The sequence below is a fragment of the Psittacula echo genome (genome assembly GCF_963264785.1).
Source record: "Psittacula echo genome assembly, chromosome: 5".
Lineage (NCBI taxonomy): Eukaryota > Metazoa > Chordata > Aves > Psittaciformes > Psittacidae > Psittacula > Psittacula echo.
Window position 1 is genome coordinate 39,174,582 of NC_137739.1, and position 21,947 is coordinate 39,196,528.

The window sequence follows — 21,947 nt, forward strand, 5'->3', positions numbered from 1 at the left end:
GGTTTATAGAACATGGTGGAGGAGGCATTTTTAGGTATTCTCTTTAGGTATTTTAGGTATTTTATTTAGGTATTTTAGGCAGTTTCTCATTGTAAACTGCTGCCCTGATACATGCGAAGGTGTCCCATTTCCAGATCACACGCATTCACAGATAGATCACATTCTCTTATTCTTGTGCCACCAGTGCAGCAGAGTTTCTGAACTTCATTTTCTCAAGAAGTCTGTCAGCAGTGTTTGTATCCACAACCCCCACCCATTTATTAGGTATATACTCCAGCTACAAGTTTAGCTTTAAAACTAAAGCTTCTCTCTCAATTATTCTTTTGCAGTCTTAGTGAGCCTTTGTTCCAAAATCTTCTGAGAAAGCCTGAAGTTATCAATCCCTTGAAGTACCTACAGGCTGCACTTTCATAGAAGAAGCAAAACAGAGCTGAGGATGCTCAGGGCTCACCCATAAATGCTGGGAGTCTTTTGCCAGTCCAGATAGTACTGGTATCTGAGTTCGGTTTGTTTCAAAAGACAGTCACCAGCTACTTGGAACCACAGCCAAAATTACAGTATGAGACCAAAAAATCTTACGATTGAAATGAAAGTTCACTGAAAAGTTAGGAGTGCCAACAAGGGATCAAAGGTTGTCCTGGGCTTAGCAGTAGCAGTCATTTTTCTCCTTCCTGGTAGCTGATGCAGAGCTGTGTTTTCGACTTTCAGCCTGGGAATAACGCTGATAACACACCCATGTTTTCAGTTGTTGCTCAGTAGTGCTTACCCCGATCAAGGACTTTTCAGTCTCTCATGCTCTGCCGGAAGGCCAGATCACTGCTCTGGTCAGGCTGGGTGAGCAATTGTATTGTGCATCACTGCCAGTTATTGTTTTCCTTTTCCCCTTTCAGTTTCATATTCTCTTCCCTTGTGATTTCCCTTATCATTATTATTATTGGTGGCAGCAGCAGTGGTTTTGTGTTATACCTTAGTTACTGGACCGTTCTTATCTCAACCCATGGGAGTTACATTCTTTCGATTCTCCCCCCTGGGGAGTCGGGGGGAGCAAGAAGGGGGGGAAGTCAGTGAGCAGCTGCACGGTTCTGAGTCACAGCAACGAATGTCTACGCATCTTGCTATCTGTGAGTTTTCCTACACTCAGCAAGCAAAAAAGAAAACCCCAAACCTGCAGCTACTTGCTTTATAAGACTTATTCCAGAGAGCCTGTTTTCTTCGAAGAGAAGCAGCAAGATATCCTCCAAGTGAGCAGTTTCCAAGTGCACTCTAAGAGGCTGGGAAAGCCCTCACCTAAGCTATGCTGCTGCCATCTGCTCCAACAGGCCCCATACATTCAAGTTCTCACTGAATGGAAAATTAGTTTCCATTGTGTAAGTTACTGTTTTTTGCTTCAGCTTACCCAATTGTCTTCTCCCTAACACAGTTAGATGGGGAATGATGCTTTTTGTCAGGTGCAAGGATTAAGAATGTATCTGTACATGACTGTTTCAGTCATGTACACAGATCACTTAAAGACTGATTGCTCTGCAGAACCTATAGACAAGGAGCGCTTTTAAAGCAAGCAAGATGAGGTCAGTGTGTGTGTGTGTGCTGGACTCCTTTGCTTCTTGACAAGAAAACGAGTCCTCCTGCAGGGGAGGAGGAACAGCTCCTTATCCAGTTCCCATCCTCTTCTAGAAACACAGTATTCCTCATGCAAGGGCCAAGTGTGGCAGTTTATACAGAACAGCCATGGCAAGAGGCAGCTGTAAGACAAAAAAATGACACCCGCTATAGGACTAAAACCATTCAAAATAACTTTATAAATTCTGTCACATTTCTGCTTTGTACATCAGTTCAACCTCATCCCTTCAGTCCGCTACTGAAAATTCACAATGCTTGCTTTCTGTTTATTTTTCTCCTGAAAGGCATACACAAAACCAGCCATCAGTGCATTATTTACAGAAGTGCAATGCAGTCTCCCACCCCGAAACTCAACTTTTCACTAACAAGATGCTTCCAACAGAACATAAATAAACACCACGGCTTGAGCAGTGTTTCTGAAGTCAGTTTATAAAGGTTAACTCATTTCCGCAATCCCCAAGTGACAGAGCGAGTAAAGCTTCGCTCACCATCAAACGGGCTAAAAATACAACATTTCAAGTATTAAATCAGAAGTTTCTAAAGACAATCCATATTTTGATAAATAAACACAAGGGAACAGTATACAGTTCTCAATGTACTGTATATGAAAAGTGGTGTGAGATTCAAACTTCTAGCAAGACGGGTACACAGCCTAAAAATGTGATCAAAGTAACCCTGAAAACTGTAGCAATCCGGGAGTCCCAAACATTAATCTCTTCTGCGTTCCCCCTGGAATTACTCTGCTGGTCTGAGACATTTGATTGTTACTTAGTTCTACAACTGTAGGTAATCAAGAAAAAAAAAAAAGCAACAAAAAAAACCAACCCCAAACCCCAAACCCGAGTTCATTCCCACATGGAAACAATTCAGAAGAAGGTTCCACAGATAAGTCTTATTATGATCTTGCTTCTCTGCACTTTATTTTCAATGAGATGCAACTGCAGAGCTATTATGCTCTCTGGCATAGTGTTCGCAGCCAAAGTAAGTTCAGTCCAAGCTTGTGCTGGCTGTGGCTTGCTCTAAGTTTTCCACTTCCTGCGTATCATCACCATCAGATTTCTTATGTTTCCTCATATGTTTGTATTTTTCCACATATGCCTTCACCAGATTAGCCACCTTCATAGGGTTGATCTCTCCACTTTTGCTGTGGCAGATCTACAAGGGATCAGAAAAGGCATTAGGTCAATTACGGCAGAGTATTACGGCAGTTCAGGCAGGCAACAGATCAATGATGGAGAAGCCCTAAGCTTCTCACAGGAATCGATTCCTGCATAGGCCCTCAAGTCTCATGGCAGAATACACAAAGCAGAAAACTTGATGAGGGTAAGAGTAGTATTTTACTTTAAGCATTCAAAAAATGGACCAGTTTATCTACTGAGCACCAACTGAATGAATGAAGCAGCATCTCTGAAAGGAGATTTATTTTTACTACAAGCTCTTCTGCCCAGCCAGTTTTACACAATCCATGGAAACCAAGGAACTGTTAATTTTCAACTTTTCTGATGGTTTTGAGGAAATGATGCTCAGATTAAAAGACTCTGGCAGTTTTAAGGGCCCATTTTGAGATATGGGGGAAGAGAACAGACCCTACAAAGAACTTTACCAGTGTTCAGAAATAAGTTCACAGTGACTTCAGCGGCAATTGGTGTTGCACAGCTCTCCTACAAACCACATTGGAAGCTCATATGGGTCACGTAGAAGATGTGAAATTGCAGCCACTATCTCAGGAATTTTGATTTATGATGGACTTTCTCAGTGATAGCAGAAATGCACAGCAGTGTATCATTTAACTGTCTTGGCCACAGCAGCACTACTTGCTCTCACAAGACAACATTTACCTGCTGACCAGGTCCTTTTTAGCCACGATCTGGTCAGCACTAAGATTGGAGACAAAAGTCAACATCAGCCAAATTGCAAGGCCCTCTTCCAAAGTTCAGGGACACAACCCATGCTCAAGGAATTAATGCACATAGTATTTTCTCGCTTTAATCAGAACAGCTTGATGATACTGACCTAAGCTCTTAATGAGAGAGATCCGACCATTCTCACCCAAGGCATGTACCATTTAACATTTCAGCTTGGCCGGTTTAAGCTTAGCAATATTCCAGACCACTGAAAACAGGATCTTCTAAAAGGAGCAGTCTGACAGCTCTGATCAATGGCACTACTCAGTCTGCTAAAAGCAACTACCACATTACCACAAGACTGCAGAGTATGAGTCCAAAGATGTGCTATGCAGTTACAGCACATAATTGCTGAAGCTGGCAAATGCAATCTTAAGTGCACTTACCAAACGATCTGCACAGCTCCTCCTCTCCATTTTACTGTCACCTTACCTTTTGTACTGCTTTTCGAAGAATGCTCTTGTACTCCTCCTTTGTAATCTCCCTCTTCTGGTAAAAGGGTTTAATAGCAAGTTTCACTTCTTCCACAGCCCTTTCCTGCATGTGAAGCTTCTTCATATACTGCACAGTAAAGAGAAGTTTATTAACTTGTGCTATCTTGGGAATGGTTTCTGAACTTATTTTTCTTAGAAATGCTCTAACAATGGTAATACTCATTTCACGGTTTCAATGACCCAAGTAACAGCTAGCCTCAAATGATTTCCCTTCCTGCAACTTGCATTATCGAAACAAATACTAATTCACGCTACAAGGAACTCTTGTTTTATGTAACATTTATTCTGTGCCTTAGAGAATGTGCTTTAAGCAAGTGACTTAAGCACAGTGTCCGCTTACTAATTTTGGTCTCCTCCTTCCCTTCCAATAGCTGTGAAGTAAACATACATCCATCAAGAGGCATCAGATTCTAAAAGCAGCAAGACATAGCTGAGAATATAAAGATTCAGGTAGCTCTAAAAGCATCCAGAAAACTACAGAATTGCCTATAAATTAAGGATTGTAGATGACATCAGAACGTATTCCACAAAGACAAGTTCATAAAAACTGCTGCTCATAAATGGAGGTTCAGTGGGGAAAATATCTTACTGTTTTCTGGTAGAAAGTAAAATAATTGGCCAAGAAAGTTTTTGTTCTTGTGTTAACATCCACTATGCTTAAGCAGATGGTCTCTACAGCAAACCCCAAGCTTAGCAGCAAGTGACTACTACTGCAAAGTCTCCGAAGTATTTTACTGTAGCTGCACTTCCAGTGCTGATAAGTAGCAAGATATAGTCCTACCTCCCTGTAGGACTGTTTTGAGAATTGACATTAATTTCAAAGCTGGAGGGGAAAGGAGAAAACCAGGTGTTTGAGAGAAATTTGGACATTCTGACTTCTGGAAAAGTCCCTTCCAAGCATTCACGCAAGAAAGTTTCAGAACTTTAATAATGTATTTTAGATGCTTTAATCCCTCTCTGCCTTATTGTGATGAAGCAGTAGAAAGTGGAATCATCAAACGGAATAAATCCCAAAAGAAATCAAAGAAAGGATTGCCTGCAATTACTGGGTTAGCACAGTCAGTCACCAAAACCAACAGTGACAAGAGGGGCTGGGAAAACAGAACACAAAGAAAGCTAACACCCCCCCCCCCCCAACTTTAAAAGTTCAGACATCTCATTAACGCTATGCATTTGCCACTTGGTAGCATTCACTCACTTCCTCATTTTTTGTTTTATCCACAAGAGGTTTGGGTGCGTTGATATCTTCTTCTGCGTTTCCAACAGAAGCAGCTTGGATTCCTGGTTCAGATGCAGTTGCCAGGCTGCCTGGCTCCGGAGTCAGGCTCTGTCCTGCCATGCAGACAAGCGCTGGGAGACTACCTTGCATGATAAATTGAACTGTGGGCTGGCTGACAGGGGCATAGGGGGGAAGGCTGGAGGGCAGAGATGGAGTCAAAGGTGTATTTTGACAGTACACCTGTGAAACAGATATAATTCTGTAAATGCTTGTACTTACAAGACAGAGCATCATGAGACCATGATTTTCAGAGAATCTTTTATCCACTCAGACACGTAATTACTAGCTTAAATCAGGGAGGCGAACATCCTAGGTCTCTGTGCATCAGGAGCTAACACCAGCTCCACTCACCTTTTACCTTGTGGACAGCACAGTCTTGATGGCAAGGACCAATGCCACCAGGCCAATTTTTACAGCCTGATCACAATTCAGGGAGAAGCTCATAGCTTCTCAAACAGCATCACCTTTCCACAAGTTACCAGTGAAAACAGACGCTGCATGTATACTGCAGACTTAAAGAAAATGTGCTTCTTCAACAGTAAGAGCCACCTGAGAGACTGAGTGATTGCTGAGGTGTATGGGCTACATGAAATGTACCACACGCAGAGGAAGGCGAACTCTGCCATGAGAGGAGGGTGTTGCACAACGAGAGCACAGATGAGGTGGGATGCCTTCCATGAAACTTGGGTGCTGGAACAGGAACCAACCTGAGAAGAATCTAGATCAGGAAACATAGGCTCAGGAATCATATAATTGGTTGGAGGAGGCTCATTTAACTGCACCTGATTTAATGTTTGGTTCAAGTCCTCTGCTTTCCAGGCCCCTTCTTTTGCTCGCTGAAGTTTGTAAAACGGCATCCCTAGGTTCCCAAGAGAAGGAAAGGAAAACATTTGAGAACATTTAAGAATAAAATAAACAGGTCAAAGATTAAAAGCCAATTATATTTTAAACAATTAAAATAAAAAGGATCTAACAACAAAGCTAGCTATAGAAGGGTTTTGTTTAGCAGTCATCAATGTTTTAAAGCTTCTGCTAACAGAGGACTTGTCATTCTTGAGGCAATTGCTTTTTCCTGGGTTTCTGTATAAGTAACCAATGAGAACCACAAAAGCAACTCTGTCAGCAGAAGCAGCAGAGGGTCCCAAGCCAAGCTGTTTCTTGCAGCTTTGGTTTAGCAGAGCTCAGAGGAGCAAGCTACAGAGATCTGTCATGTTCCTCAGTTCCCAGAAACCTTCATAAGTCCTGAAGGCAAAACCATCATTCTAGCTAACTGCAGAAAGGGTGGAACACGGGCTGCCACTTCAGAGAGCTGGCTGCAATAGGCACATAGCCAAACAAGCTGCTGTTGGCTCACTGAGCTGTGCTGACCGCATGTCCTCTCCAATTCACTATCACAACTCACCTCATGATTTCAGCAAGTGCAAAATGCCAGCTCTTGGGACTGGAAACCACAGGAACACTTCAGCTCACATGACAGAGCTGTTACACTACAACCAGGTTTAGCTAGGAAACTTAGGGCACTGAAACCCTAAGCCATATACAGCCAGCTTCAACTGCTGTTTGTTTTCCAAATGAGAGACTTACTTGGAGCTTTTCCAGCAGACAATGTGCCGCCTTCTTCCTCTTGAAGATTCCAGGTAACTCTTTTCACTGGTGCTTTTGATTTCAATGCAGGACCCTGAGGCACCACCTCCAATTCAGGCTTACTGAAATTACCAGTTTTCTCATTTGACACAAGGCACTCATCTTTAAGCTCCCTCACACAATCTGTTAGTTTGCTTTTGGATGGGCTTTGAATTGGTGCAGCCTCAGCTGGAGCATGTATGATAACTTCCTTCTTTGGGGGTGGTTCCATCAGAGATGGACATAATGCAGTATTTTCTATTTTAACTGTTATCTCAAGGTTTGTATTGTTACAGCTACCAAGTACTCCTGGATCACTGCTACCCATTAATTCTGTTTCAGCAAAAGAATCCACATTGCCAATTGGAACACGAATGTTTGTGATCTCTGGCACAGGGAATGCAGTTTCACAGGTCACCTCCTGACAGATGGGCTCTACCTTTATAATTTCTTGGACCTCTCTGAGTTGAACTGGGGTCTCAGCTTGTACTTCCTCAAGTTTGACATTTGGTTGGATGGTTATGGAAAGCTCTTCTAGTACTAGCTCCTCCTCTGGCTCTTGTTTGAAGGAATGGGGTTGCTCCAGGCACCTGGACACACTTTCAACTGGAGGTTTTTGATCCTTTTCTGGTGGAGGAGGAAGTGATGTCTCTTTTGATTTGTGTTTTCTTTCTTTGGAACGTGATCTTGATCGTGGTCTTTTCTCCTTTGATTTGCTGCTTTTGTGCTCCCGAGATCGAGATGTAGACCGAGACCGAGACCTCCATTTTCTCCTCTCCCGAGACCTGGATCTTGATCTCTTTCTGTCCCTTGACCTCAAGCTACTATCTTTATCATACCTCTCATAGCTTTTGTCTCTTCTGTGTTTCCGCCTTTTCGTCCTCTCGATGCTGTTCGATCGGGAACGTTCCCTCCGTCTTGATCTTGATCGAGACCGTCTTTTCTTCTTCTTATTTTCATAAAACTCAGAAGTACTTCCAGGACTACCTGAACGTGACCTAGATTTTCTTCTCTCCCTAGACCAAGAAGTTTTTGCCTTTTTATCCTTGGTTTTATCCTTCATTTTCTTTTTCTTAGATCTTTCATGACTGCTAGAACGGTCGGTAGAAGACCTCCTGCTCTTGGATTTTGGTGTTTGTGTTTTGCTACACTCTTCTCCACCTGACCAAGAGGCAGATCTGGAGCTTCGGTCCCTTGAGTGTGCCCTATCCCTAGACCCTGATCGGGATCTCCTATGCTCTTTGACAAGTGCCTTTTTCCTTTTTAACTTCTTCTTGCTTCGGGAGCTGGAATTTGAACAGGATCTGGAACGTGATCGCCTGTCTGTCTGTTCTACCTTTTGGACATTCTGCTGCTCATCATTCTTTGAGGGACTATCTGGTTCTACTTTCACATTAATGTTAGGTCTAATCAATTCTTCAGCATTAAAGAACACATTAGGACCCTCTCTCCTTTCCCCTTTTAAACACTCTGCATTAGAAATTTTAACAGCAGATGAAGTGCAAGGACTGCTTATAAAGTCTTCCTCATCCATATTGTCCCGCTCCTCCGTATCAGAGATCGGTTCTACAATCCTGCTTTCTACTGTCACATCACCATGAGACTCTGTGTTACTAGACGGTACATCAAAGTCAGCCCCAGATCCAAATACATTTTCTACCATGTAAGGGGTGAAACGACGGACAGTTTGAAACGTTTGAACTTTGGGATTTTCAATGGAAATAGTCCTGGTAATATTAGTTAGTGGAATCCCTGAGCCAAGCCTTTCAGGACTGCTGCTTGCTGAACTCGAGTCTGATCCTGTTGGCTCAAAGGGATCATATATCTCACTTTTGACCTGTTTTTTCTTAACTGAGAAAAGAGGCAAAGGATTCTCTCTCTGTTGCACTTTGTCATCCACAGGGCGGAAGGTGTTACAAAATCCTGGGTTAGAGAGTCTGCTGGGATGCCCTGCATTTCCAGGAATATTGATTTTAAAACTCTCAAAAGAGCTTGGGCCTTTGCTCCTTGAAGTGCCCAGTAGCAATGAACTGCCATGAACACCTGTATTGGTAGAAAAAGACAACCCACTTGTACGCGTTTGTTGATGATATTCCTTGGCAGTTGACTTCTGACTTTCCACCTTGCTACCCTTTCGTGGCTGATTAGTGCTCTCTTTGCCAGTCAGCTGGATTATACAGGAGCTGGGGATGTCACAGCTTTGGCTTCCTGCAGGTTCTGGCTCCACCTGCTTGCTGCTGGTTTCCTTTTTAATCTTTGGTATCCTGGGAAGCTCAAAGATGTCAATTCTCTTGGAAGGTGGTTTTAATGGCTGCCTCACAGTTACAGCTTTTGAGGCAGAATTCAAATTACAGCTCAGGGGCTCTGAAGATGACGAGTCAGTGGCTGCAAAGCTTTTAGAGTTTCCATTACATCTGGGCATTTCATCTAGCCTGGAGCCATGCCTGCTCAGAGCAGCTACGGCTTGAGTCTGAACAGATCTGGGTGTCATTGAATATTCTGATTTTACAGTTGCCTTTTCTGATGTGGCCTGTGCTGAGTTTGCTGCAGGCTCAATCCTGCTCAGTGAGGGTGAAGGCCATGAAAACAAGCTTGAGGAGGAGGAAGAGGAGGAGGGTCTGGTCTGAGTACTCAGCCCTGAGGAAACTGAAGGTCCAGGAGTGGAGCTGCTTGCTGTGGTCCCTGAATGCACTGTACTTGGTTGAGTGCTATGTCCTGAACTATCATCTGCTCTTGAGTCATTCGCCGATTTTCTATGAAGTGGAGCTATGACATACAAGCAAATAATTAAGCTTTTCAGTATGTAACTGGACATTTTCCTGCCAACATTAAAAGAAATACTGAGCTAATTATTTTAAGTTCCATTTTAGTTTGCAGACATACCACAGTAATAAGTCAGTCCAACAGTTCTTTCGGTCAGATGCTCAGGGCTTAATGCCAGACAACCTCATCTTTGAGGTAAACATTAAATGTTTTGGAAATAAATTACTCTGGTCTGTGGATATCACCAGATTTGTGTTTATTATCCTGCAGTCGCTGATTGATAAAAATGACCGCAACAGAGGCTGTTACAGGTATTTATTTTAAGAATAAAGCTCTAAGTTTCAATTTGAAGAGATTCTTTCCAAATAATAGCATGCCAAGGGAAGCTTGGAAGCTGGAGATATTAGCACATATTCTAGAGCTCTACTTTTGCAAAGAAACTTCATGCCAAGGTCCTCATGACTGTTCTTCACACCAAAGTACAGTTCACTGGCATGGCAGTAATGCATGACAAACACCATAAAAACTGGGTATTAAGATACCTCTGTTCTATCCAGTCCTCCATTTTATTATAACAAAGCATAAAACTATAGTGTAGTTCTTTTGAAAGAAGAAAACTATCTATTAAAACCAAAATCATCCAGTAACATTTCAGCTCTGCAATTAAAACAGGGACAAGTAACACTATTTCAGAGCATACCTTAGAATCTTATTAGCTGGCTTACTGCTGGCAACCACTGAATCTATCCTACATATTCAAATAAAAGCATCCTTATGTTTGAAACTATGCAGCCTGTAGGACCAGGGCAGACGTAGATGAAACAGAGAGGCCAGCTGCACTATGAAGTGCCAAACCCTTACCTGCCTTCTTCGCCGTCAGCGAACCATCTCTGTTGATGACCACATCCGAACTACTCATCATGAGAAGGCTCTGTCCAGACAGGATACTTCCCAACAAATCAGGCACAGGGGCAGCTTCTTCTTGTTGTTCAGGACTCACAGCAGGGACACTGTTTCTGCATGTTTCAGAGGGTTATATTTCCTTTACTCTTACAGCACTTGCTCTATACACACACATTACATTCAAAAGAAACCAAAATCAAGGGCATAAACAGAGGTCAGCCAGGGAAGTTCACTACTATTTTTTGCTTCATTAGAGCCATTCAGCCTTCATCTCCTTCTGATAAACAGCAGGTGAGGCTTTTACTGACTTCTCACAGGAACACCACAAGATAGGAAATCATGTAACCATACCAGAAACCTTTGGTAAGCAAATGCTTTTGATCTTATATAGGAGTGGTGCTGAATGGCGCTGTGTATCAAGGTTAACTTTCCAGTGCATTTAAGATGCATTTCTGAAGCGTAAACCGTTGTTCATCACTTCAGAGATATTTCTGTCCCAGCTGCCTCTCTTACCCCCACCAAATCACAATCACAAGTGTATTCCTCAGGCTTACACACCACTATCTAAAAAACAACTGATGCAGCTTAAACCAGTGTTTAGTACTAATCAGAATACACATAGGTGACTATCGGTAGGGCAGCTAAGAGCATGGCATAGGAGGAGTTACACTGAAAAAACAACAGCAATGCTCCCACACACAGGACAACACAAACACATTGTGTTGGGTTGTGGCTGTTTTGTTTTGTTTGTGGGATTTTGGGGGTTGTTTTGTTTGGGTTAAAAAAGAACAAACAAAACAAAACAAAACAAACCACCAAAACCTCAAAAGGGATCAAGAGCCCCAGCTCTCTGAGGGAGCTGCATTTCATTACTGTATGACAACAAAGCCATATTTCCTAAAAAATGTACACCAAAAACCTGTCATAAGATACAACAGAAAGGCAAAAGAGAATGCTAAAAGAATTGGCTGCCCAGTCCAGGAAACTCACTGTAAAGCAGGCAAACCAAGCCTACAGAAAAGCTGCATTTCAGCTGAACAGTTCTACCTTCTACACAATGTACTACTCAAATAGTACTATCTTAATTCTGAGAAACCAACCTTCGCCATAAGTCAGACGCATTACAGAGTGGCCATGTAAACCTCTCACACCTTTATTTAAGCTGAGCTTCCTCTACTTCTCCTAGTCTTCAGCTCCCCCAGCCTTGCAGTCCTCCAATTTGGTTGGTACCTGCCTCAGTCATTTTCCCCATCCCTCTTCTTCCCATCACGCTCATGCTCCCTGTGTCCTATCCCTCTGCCCTATGTCCTTCACCCCATTCCTGAAAACCCACTGTGGCTGTCAGCAGGAGGCACCCAGCAATGCTCCCTTGCCAGCACAGCAAAGTAACTGTTAAATTGCAGGATCAAACAAATTGTTTCTCTCAGTTTTCTGAGCTCCAACAAATGGCAGAGGAATTGGCTGAGGTGGGTATATCCTACATCTCCTCCTCTGAATGTGCAATTAGATTTGCAGCCCTCTTAAATAAGCAAGAGGGTTTTTAAAGGTTAATGAGACTGAGGTTTAAAGCATACTAATGGGATTACTAAACAATCCCAATTACTTTGGGATTACTAAACAATCCCAAAACAGAAAGGAACAAAAGTCAGGTTAAGGTAGAAATACCAATTTGAAATTGCAATACAATAGTTAGAGCTATTCTGAAAGACCGAGCATGTGCCCTTCAACATAAAAAAAAAGCGCTATGGTTAGTTATCTATGCATGAGCATGCACACATGCACACACACTCTTTTCAAAATACTCAAGGTAAGAAAAGAGTTAAACCAGGATGATCAAACAGTTTGCTCTTTTGTTAGAGTCATTAGTTAATTAAGGAAAATAAAATAAGTAACTTGATGGAATTTTACCTGGGAAGTCCCACTGAAATAGGTCTAGCTACAGGACGGTGCGACCTCAGTGCTGACTGGGAGAGAACTCTCCTTTTGGCACTCACTGGTGAATCTGGATTTGCTGAAGCCTCTTCATTACTGTGGGTAAGATACATACACACAGAAACTCTGAAACTGTCTGAATGCTTTTCATGCCAAATGGATGAAGTAGATAATACTACTACTTCAGATATGAAGTTAGAGATTGTCATCTATTATTATTACAAAATATTTGTGCAATATATTTATTTCCTGTGGAAAACTAAATTTCACCAATAATAATTTCAGATGTCCAAGCACCCTCCCCTCCACCGCCCTCCCCCAAAACCCAAAGCTTAAGAATGACACAAACTACGGTATAGTAAGATTCCTCCTGAATTTAAAGTATCTGAAAAAGTGAAGATGAGAAAAGGAGAAACGTGGAGGATTCCACAGGTCCATTTAATTCTATGTGAAGTCACCTTTTATTGTATACCAAATACACTAGCTATGTTCACTTGAAATAAATAAATAGAAACTGATTAGGATCTGACTCCTTCAAATTCTAGCCTTTGAATAACCCCGCAGATCTTGTTAAAGGTTTTCAAGAGGATTATTATTTCAGCAAACCTCTTTAAAGGTGGCTGATTCTTTAAAAGCTCAGAAACTCAGCCAAGAAGAACAGGACAACATGCTGCTATAAGCTGTGTATCCAAAGCTGCCTTCAGATGCAAGATCTACACTCTGCAGAAAGTTATATGTACAAACAACCCAACACTTGTGAAATATTAGGTCCCCCATCATAACCCAGAGATACCTTACCTTTCATAAGGATCCAGCTCATACGGATCTCCAAACACAGAGAGAGAAGCTGCACCGATATCTGCTCTCATCAGGCCAAGTGAGGGCTCTGCTGGTTTGGACATTGAAGGAAGTGAGGCCCCACGCACAGGTTTACTGAGACCAAGAGTTCTTGCAATACGGGAGCGAGTAGTAACCTCATTTTTCACCTGCACAGATAAAGACATTGGGTTATTTGCATGTTCAGGCAGGTATGTACCCTGTTATTAAAGCCTCAGATTCTTCTCTTAAGCCAAATACAGTCATCAGGTTACTACCACTGGTAGCAGCAGCAGTGTGCATTTACTGTCTATATTTGCTTTAAAGCATTTATGAAACTTCTAGCTATGGCCTGTATGTCACTTCAAACAGAGACTGCATGTCTCTGTTTAAGTGACCAGGTAAGTTTCAAAAAAAATCTTTAATAATGTAATTCGAAATTGTTAATTCCTTATTAAAGACTGGAGGGACAGTTCTGGCTGTAGGATGTAAACTCTAGTTAAGGTGGCTGAAGACAGAAGTGCAGCTGGTGCAGAGCATTCAGTATAGTTCATGCGAAAAATTATCCACAACTGAAAGAGATTTTGAGAGCCCTTACAGTTGATTAACTGGGTTTACAACAACACAAACATCCACAGCCTATTGAAAAAAAATAGATGGTGGCAATTTTAACTTAGCTTGCATCAGTACCAAGTAAACACTACAGCTGAATGGCAAGGCATAATACAAAGCCTGCAGGACATGCTTTACAGTGTGATCCCTGCAGTTCAGGTAACAGGATTTGTCAGCAAACTCAGCAGGCCTGCCTGGAAGCTGCAAGTCACTTCCATGTACAGCATCTTTCTCCAGTACACTGGAGAAATCCCGCACATACTCCCCACCAGAATTAAGTTAGCAGCAATCATTACAAGACAATTATTTTATTCACTGAATCCCACATTATAGTGCTTTTACACATAGCTGAAAAATGGCAGATGCTGACACTGGCAGAAACTCACACGTGATCTTACTCTCATCTTTTTCCCCCTTCTCTTCTTTAGGAGAATCTTGCGTCTCTTCAGCTGTGCCCCTGAACTCTTCTTCCCAGCAGAAGATTTTGTCTGAGTTCTTTTTTTGCCTCTTACTTTCTTCCTCCTGCCTGATGGGACAAAAGACAACCAAGTATCTGGCTAAGTGCTGGCACTGCATTTTACCCGGTATTCCTCTTTTCACCTTCCCATGGCATTCAAAGCAGCTCACAGAGTCCTACAGTGTGTTGCAACAGTATAAAACAGCAGACCAGAAAAAGTGAAACCATTAGGATTTATGCAAAAGCAATCATCAAGACACTTCTGGGAAGAGGTGGGATGGGGAAAGAAGAAAACACGTGGTATACTTCGGTAGCTGCAGAGCTGTGGCAGCATACAGCTCATCTAGAGTATTTTGTGTGATTCGGGCTCATCTACCCAAAGATTTTATTATTGCAGATGCGAAACACAGAAGGTGTCCAATGCCCTTACCTGTTTTTCTTCTCTGCCTAGTAGAGGCCAGTGTAGGAGCTGGTGCAGGAGCCGGTGCAGGAGCCAGCACAGGAGCCAGTGTAGAGAGCGGTGCAGGGAGGGGATCAGGAACCGGCGGAGGGAGAGGTGTAACAGGACGCTCATACATGGCTGTGTTTATGCCTGAAATAACTGCCTCAATTGTTTCATCCAGAAGAGAGGGCATGAGGTACGCTGGCACGTTCTGCATGGGGGATTGGAAGTTATATGATACAGGTATTTAAAGGTCAGCAACAAGCTAGTCATAAAAGCATTCAATGAAAAAAAAGATAAAAAAAGGATCTGAGATTCAAATGAGAAGCACTTTTGTCACCAAGCTGCCAGTTAAGCAATTATGTCACCTTTCTCACCTATTGACTATCATATTACGGAGAACATGGTCTCAGATTCAAACAGGGGCAATTTAGGTTAAATATAAGAAAGAAATTCTTTACTGTGAGAGTGGTGAGGCACTGGAACGGCCCAAGGAGGTTGTGAATGCTCCATCCCTGGCAGTCTTCAAGGCCAGGTTGGACAGAGCCTTGAGCAATCTGGTCTAGTAGAAGGTGTCCCTGCCCATGGCAGGGGAGCTGGAACTAGATGATCTTAAGATCCTTCCTAACCCAAATCATTCTAGGATATTGTGATTGTTTTCTAGAAAGCATTTTCTAGATTTTTCCTTATTTTAAGTCAGATCCTATTCTTCCTTTCAAAAGTTGTAGAATTTCACATGCTTCTACCAAATTCAACAGCAGCATGAATAAACCAAGTAACATTACTAGCCGCATGAAGGTTACTTACAGGCTCTGCTTCCACACTAAATCACCATGTGCTCCTCTGCAATTTAAAGCCTCTTACATCTATGCAAGTGATGAGTAGAGTGCTTTGGCTAAAGACAGAGGGCAAAGCAGGCTGGAGATCTCAAAGTTTGAAAGTTCTCAGCTTGCAGCATACTAGTTACCTAAAGGACTGTAATTATCCCTGTCAGCAGAAACATCCACAAACAGCTGCAGAAATTTCCAGTGAAATCAAGTAGTAAAGGATTTGAGGGACCTTGGGTATTTGGGATACTTTCTTGAATATATTCTCTGGAGCCTATTAATGTGGTTGAACTCACACTGCGACACCACTGAGGACACTAACATCTGGGTTTCTCTTGAGTAACACGCTGATTTTCACAAACATAGAAACCTTAAAAACACTGACATTTTTTTCTTCCATTTAGCTAGTGATGGCCAACAGATTCTACTGCTATAGGAAAGGGGGCAGGACAACAAACAAGCCAATGCACAGAAGTCAAATAAACATGCCCTGTCTCCGCAAAAAAACATGTTAAAAAAAAAAACCAGAAGTGGTACACAAACTACGTAACAGCCACTGGGAATAAAAACACAATTTTGCTCACACCCGAGGTGATAAAAATGTAGATTAAGAGGAAGCTACTGCAGATTTCAAAATAAAGAGTTCTGGTCATGTGCTGCATTCAACTTGCACATATTCTACATTTCAGTTTAAAAGAACTCTGCAACTACTAGCTATTGTGCTTTGCACAACACAGACAGCTGAGCTACTTAAGAGGGGACTTATTTCAACTCTCCCACAAGGTTCTTCCAGAATACCTGAATTTGTTGGGCTGTTGTTATCCGGTTTCTGTTCACTGTTGCCCTAACTCGTTCACTCTGCCGAGTTCTAGCAATAGCTCGCGTTCGGGCCTGGGGGCGTAGCCTGCTGGTGGTAGGAGTAACATCAGCCATGATGGCAGCAACCTCTTCATCACTGACATGATCTGTGTCTTGAAAGAAAAGATGCCATGTCACTTGTCTTTTGAGAATCGAGCAGTATTCCTTTCCTTAAACCAACCACTTCCAAAGGCAGCCATTATCCTCTCAAAAGGAAACGAGCACAGACACCACTGCTTAAGTCTGTTGCAGAGAGAAAGACAATTTTCTAGGTGACAGAAATTGCTGCTACCTTGGCAATCTGAGGTGAGGATACTAACAAAGTCTTTCCAATGTAATACCATGCAGTTGCACTAAGGTGCTGGGCTTCCCTCATGAAGGTTAAAGAATGCATACGCTTCACAGGTTGTAACTGCAGATGAAAATTTCAATAAACAAGACCCTCTTATCAGTCAAGAGTTCAAGTCAACTTTTGAACCTAAAGAGAGAATACCTATCAAAACAATTATTTAAAATAGATAAACCCATGGGTTAAACACCTCTTCAAAACAGCATATGTTTCACATCATCTAACTTGGGAGAAAAATATTTACTTTGATTAGATATCACAAAACCCTTACCTGCAGCAGCACTGACACCCATGGGGGCACAGGCTGGACAGAACCATTCATCTACAGGAATTTCACTCAGAGGTGGATTAAGGCATTCCATGTGATACCTCAAGGGGGAAAAGAAAAAAAAACAAAAGTAAAATAAAAATCAGAGGATGTGCTCCTTTACAAGGGAAGAGAGCCTTTTACTTCTATCCACACACTGCATAAGGCAGCCATATTTTCTGAAGTTTCAAACTATGGTCTACCCATCTGCTTCTACCAACCTCCAGAGAAACAATGCTACCCGATAGTTATATAAAGATCTTCAATTCTGGGTGATTATTTCGATCAATAAAGCTCAGAAAAGTGAGCATGTTTCCCCTCGCTGTTTGATGTATCGCTTGCCATTTGAACCTAAGCTGCAAGAAACGTGCAGAGACAAAACTGACGGTGACAAAGAGAAAGGAGAGACGTACTGAGGTGCTGGGGAGACAGAAAATCAGGAAACAACATCAGTTCCTGCAAACCAACATAGCATTAACCTCACTGGTACTTATGAACATTTTATTTGCATGACCAGACACAGCTCAAGTGCAAAGCCTTGTTACATTGAATAAATGCACCGTATCACACATACACCTGGCATAATGAAGACAACTGGTGATAAGGATGTCTGCGTAACTGCACAAGCCAGGTTGTAGAGCTTTAGTCAGACACTGGGTTCATACAGCTGCTTGCAGGACTGAAGACTAACGACACTGACTTCCAACCACCACCCAAGATATGTGCTTGTCCCTATCATACCTCAAAGGGAAAGAAAACGGTATGATGCTCCCCGAGGCAGGCCTTTTGCAGTGTTTTCTACCCAAAAAGCTGAGCAGCTAGACTAACAGTCTCACCAACCACTTACAGGGAAGCTACCCAGAAAAGCCTCTCAACATTAGCCAACTTCAGTGCTGTAATTTGTTTTCAGCAATCAAAGCCCAGCCAAAGCAATATGTATTAGTAGCACAGAAGTTTTAAAACAACTCATGTTCCTGCTAAAAAGAAGTAAAACAGATTCTCCAAGCAAATGAAATGAAAACCAAGTGCTCAGATCAAGTTCCCAAGGCAAGTGTCATGGTTTAAGCCCAGGCTGTAAATTAGAACCACGCAGTCTACTTCCCCCCCTACCCTGGAGGGATGGGAAGGAGAATCAAAAGAATACAACTCCCACGGGTTGAGAACAGAACAGTTTAGTAACTGAGGTGTAACACAAACCACTGCTGCTACCACCAATAATAATAAGGGAAATAACAAGGGAAGAGAATACAACACCCCACGACCTGTTGACCTATACCTCGTCCCCACCCAGCAGTGATCCAGCCCTTCCGGGTAACTCTCAGTTACATCCTGGGCATGACGTGCTGTGGTATGGAATACCTCTTTGGCTAGTTTGGGTCAGGTGTCCTGTTGCTGCTTCCTCCCAGCTTCCCCTCCTCCCTGGCAGAGCATGAGGCTCAGAAAGTCCTTGGTCAGACTAAACATTCTGACCAGCAACTGAAAACATTGGTGTTATCAGCTCTGTTCCCAGGCCAAAAGTCAAAAACACAGTGCTGCACCAGCTACTAAGAAGGAGAAAAAAAAATGACTGCTACTGCTGAACCCAGGACAGCAAGGAACACAGAGACCACAGCCCTAAGTAAGAGTTTCAGCTTCAAATTAGCAACCTTTTCCATGACCAACTTTGTTCTTTTTCTAACAAAGGTAACCCTACTGTTATTTCTGATGTAGTACAGTATTTAACACTGATACAAGGAAAAAGAGTAAAGCTCTGTTTCACTTTCACACACCAAAATCCACTGCCTGATAATACATCTCAGTGCTGGCCACAGAGAAAAAGGGAAGGAACATCCATCTGACACTTTAATACAATTTTACAGCAATACAAAAGAAAAACCCACACAGAGACTACAGCTGTTAACCTACTTTCCACCCATCACCCCAACTTCAGATTGTCTTCCAAACCTGTTCCCAACCATGTTGTGATAATATTGGTGAAGCTGCAAATTGAGTTTATGTTTATACTAAAATAGATTGTCAATATAAAAAATGGAGTATCATGTTCTTCAACTTAAAGATACATAGATTAGATTTTATACTCTTTCAGAGACTTGAAATGAGGTTGAAAAATTCTGTTTGCAACAGATAATTACTTTAAAATTAAGATAACAAAGTATTTTCCTTCTCTGGGCAAAGAGAATTTATTCTCCAACTGCCAGCTATCAGGAATGAGATCATTTCTGCACAGTAGTATTCTGACAAGGAATATTGTTAGATTCAGGCCAAAGTCATAATAAAGATACTTGTAGCAACAACTTAATCATGTACTTTTCAAATGACCTCTGCGAGTTCTGATGTCATGTTATAACCCACTTGACTAGCAAAAACTTTCAGCCCTAAAACTCTGGACACTGGAGAATCTATTACAACACATATCTAGAGTTCTGTGCACAGCAAAGGAACCTCATCACACAGAAAATCATCCTAACAAAACTCAGTGTCAGATCTTATGGAAGGATAAGGTGATACTTGTTTGTTGGTTGTTTTGCTTGGGTTTTGTTTTTTTTTGTTTTGTTTTAAAAAGACAAACAAAAAACACAAACAAAAATCAAAACACTCGAAGTAAACTGATTTTATTCACACTCATTCCCTCAGGTTCATTTACTTGTGCTCTTGCAGCCACCCATTCGGAAGCACGAAGACTGTGTAACTAAGTGGTCTGGCCAGGATTATTTGTGGGGGCAAGAGACACTGGCCATCAAGTCCTCAAGATGTCTCTTGGGCTCTGTGACTGGCAATGAAGTCCAATGGATTTCAAACTTTTCCGGTACCTTTAAGTTATGAACAGATGCTTCCAGGGAGTCACAGGGGAACTACTGTATCTGAAGCAATACCTTGGGTTGAGATAAGGCTTATGAAAGTCCAGAAAGACCTGAAATACATGGCTTCAGATAAGACCTATGAAACACTGGTTTTGGTTAAGTATTTTAAATTCAGTGTTCTCACGACATGTCTAACAATATTTAGTATTCCTGATTTTGCCTCTTCTCCCAAAGGTGAATCAGAGTATATAGACTCTGAAGAATACAAGGACAGAACCAGACTTACCAAATCTCTAGTTAGTTTGCTAGAAGTATTTTCTTTAAATTACTTTGTGTATTCACTGCAAGCAAGTATCTTTCTTTGTTCAATGGGTAACTTTTGACATCATGAAACTGACAATGCTGCAGTAGTGATTATATAAGACCTTTAAATTCTAGCAGAAGACTGTAGGCCTGAAGTTACATTCAAGTATCTTGATGCTTCTACTTAAATATTTATTTTACTTATCAAGGAGGGGAAAAAACATGTTTGGCAGAGACAGAAGTAAGCAAGAGTAAGGATGTCATTTAATAACTATGGCTATAAAGAAAAGACCTCAAAATTTCATGACACTGTGAAGCTTAAGCACTTCTCCTGCACAGTGCTAGTACCCAGTCAGCTGGGATAAATCATGCACCTTTCAAAAAGACATAAAGGATACATGTTTTTACCCTCCAGGCAGCCAGATTTTTGTGTTCATCCATGCAACATCTTCATCACTTGAAGGTATGATCACCTGTTTCAGTGGCCTGATGTGTGCAGGACTCTCCACACACATGCTGCTAGATGACCAGAAAAGGATCCATCACATCATGGGGATGTTTGCACTATAAGCATATGGATACAAGTCTGGCCACATGAGCTTCAAGAAACCAGCAAGCGACAGTCTACATCCCAGATAGTGCCCGTAGACCGAACACCAGCCAGCCCTGCAGTGCCATCTGCAATCATGCAGGTGCTACATTTGTTTCAACCTTTCTTACCCTGCATCACAGCCATCACACAGCAGCAGGCGATCTTCACGGTCACTTCTGCCACACACCTCACAGAAGGTTGGGTCATCCTCTCCATAATTACCCTGAATAATTGTGTTCTCAACAGGAATCTAAATAAAAAAGGGATTCACATTTTATGCAGAATGTATAACTTCTTAAAACACAGTCACATTATTGGTACCTGCAGCAAAATCTAAAAGTGAATGAACCAAAATGGCTGGTACATACTTGAACCTTCATTTAGTTCATTCAACCCACATAGATGTTTTCAAGCATTTGATCATGTGCTATCTGAACTTGTTTACTGTCAGACACCAACTGCATTTCAAGAACAGGCAAAAAACAAAGTCCCTGATAACATCAAAAGTAGTCAAATAAACTAAAAACAAGACAAAAGAGAGCAAGCTTAGCTTTTTTCCTCTTTAAGCATGATTTAAATATTAATTTGCACCTCTGTTAAAACACAATAATAAACCACCACTTTATGAAAACAGAGCAAAAAGCTCATAAATGTCCCTTGAAAATCAACATGTTTCTGATACTAAGAGTGGTAACGACTCTTCAATATTCATTTGTGAGTGACTATTAGCACACTCAACCTGTGCCTTTAAGAGCTCTCCTATTGCCTTCTGTCTCCTTCCCCTTACAAGCCCAAATGATACACAGGATAGCTGGCAGCAAGACATAAGAAAAAGATCATGCATAACCTTAATTATTCCTATTCATATTACAGCAGCACTTGCAGTATAGAGGGCATTTTCCCCACAGAGACAGGCTTATCAACGCATAACAGCTCAAAGTCAAATGTCCATTATGCAAAAGAGGCAGTTATGAAAACCACCCTTTCTGCCATCAGACACGATGCCACACTTCGGTCCACACACAGTACTGCAGGAAATGTGTTTAGGGAAGAAGAAAAATTGTA

At 41.8% G+C, this 21,947-nt stretch overlaps 1 protein-coding gene across 9 annotated transcripts in view; it reads right to left on the minus strand.

Annotated features, from left to right (window-relative positions):
• Positions 1-284: 284 nt before the first annotated feature.
• Positions 285-21,947, minus strand: part of PHRF1 (PHD and ring finger domains 1) — a 31,588-nt gene continuing 9,925 nt past the window's right edge. For 3 of the 9 annotated variants that reach the window (XM_080619793.1, XM_080619789.1, XM_080619792.1), the window contains exons 6-18: positions 21,011-21,132; positions 17,151-17,248; positions 16,471-16,643; positions 14,834-15,056; positions 14,333-14,472; positions 13,317-13,504; positions 12,495-12,614; positions 10,545-10,699; positions 6,882-9,686; positions 6,005-6,156; positions 5,217-5,477; positions 3,957-4,085; positions 2,029-2,775 (exon numbers count right to left, since the gene is read on the minus strand). In XM_080619793.1, the coding sequence (XP_080475919.1) occupies positions 2,608-2,775; positions 3,957-4,085; positions 5,217-5,477; positions 6,005-6,156; positions 6,882-9,686; positions 10,545-10,699; positions 12,495-12,614; positions 13,317-13,504; positions 14,333-14,472; positions 14,834-15,056; positions 16,471-16,643; positions 17,151-17,248; positions 21,011-21,132 (4,734 nt within the window). In that variant the 3' untranslated portion in view covers positions 2,029-2,607. Of the gene's footprint in view, positions 1,743-2,028; positions 2,776-3,956; positions 4,086-5,216; positions 5,478-5,648; positions 6,157-6,881; positions 9,687-10,544; positions 10,700-12,494; positions 12,615-13,316; positions 13,505-14,332; positions 14,473-14,833; positions 15,057-16,470; positions 16,644-17,150; positions 17,249-20,698; positions 20,855-21,010; positions 21,133-21,947 lie in introns of those variants that run through there. The other 6 variants (XR_013957077.1, XM_080619794.1, XM_080619795.1 and 3 more) reach the window with 6 other exon arrangements.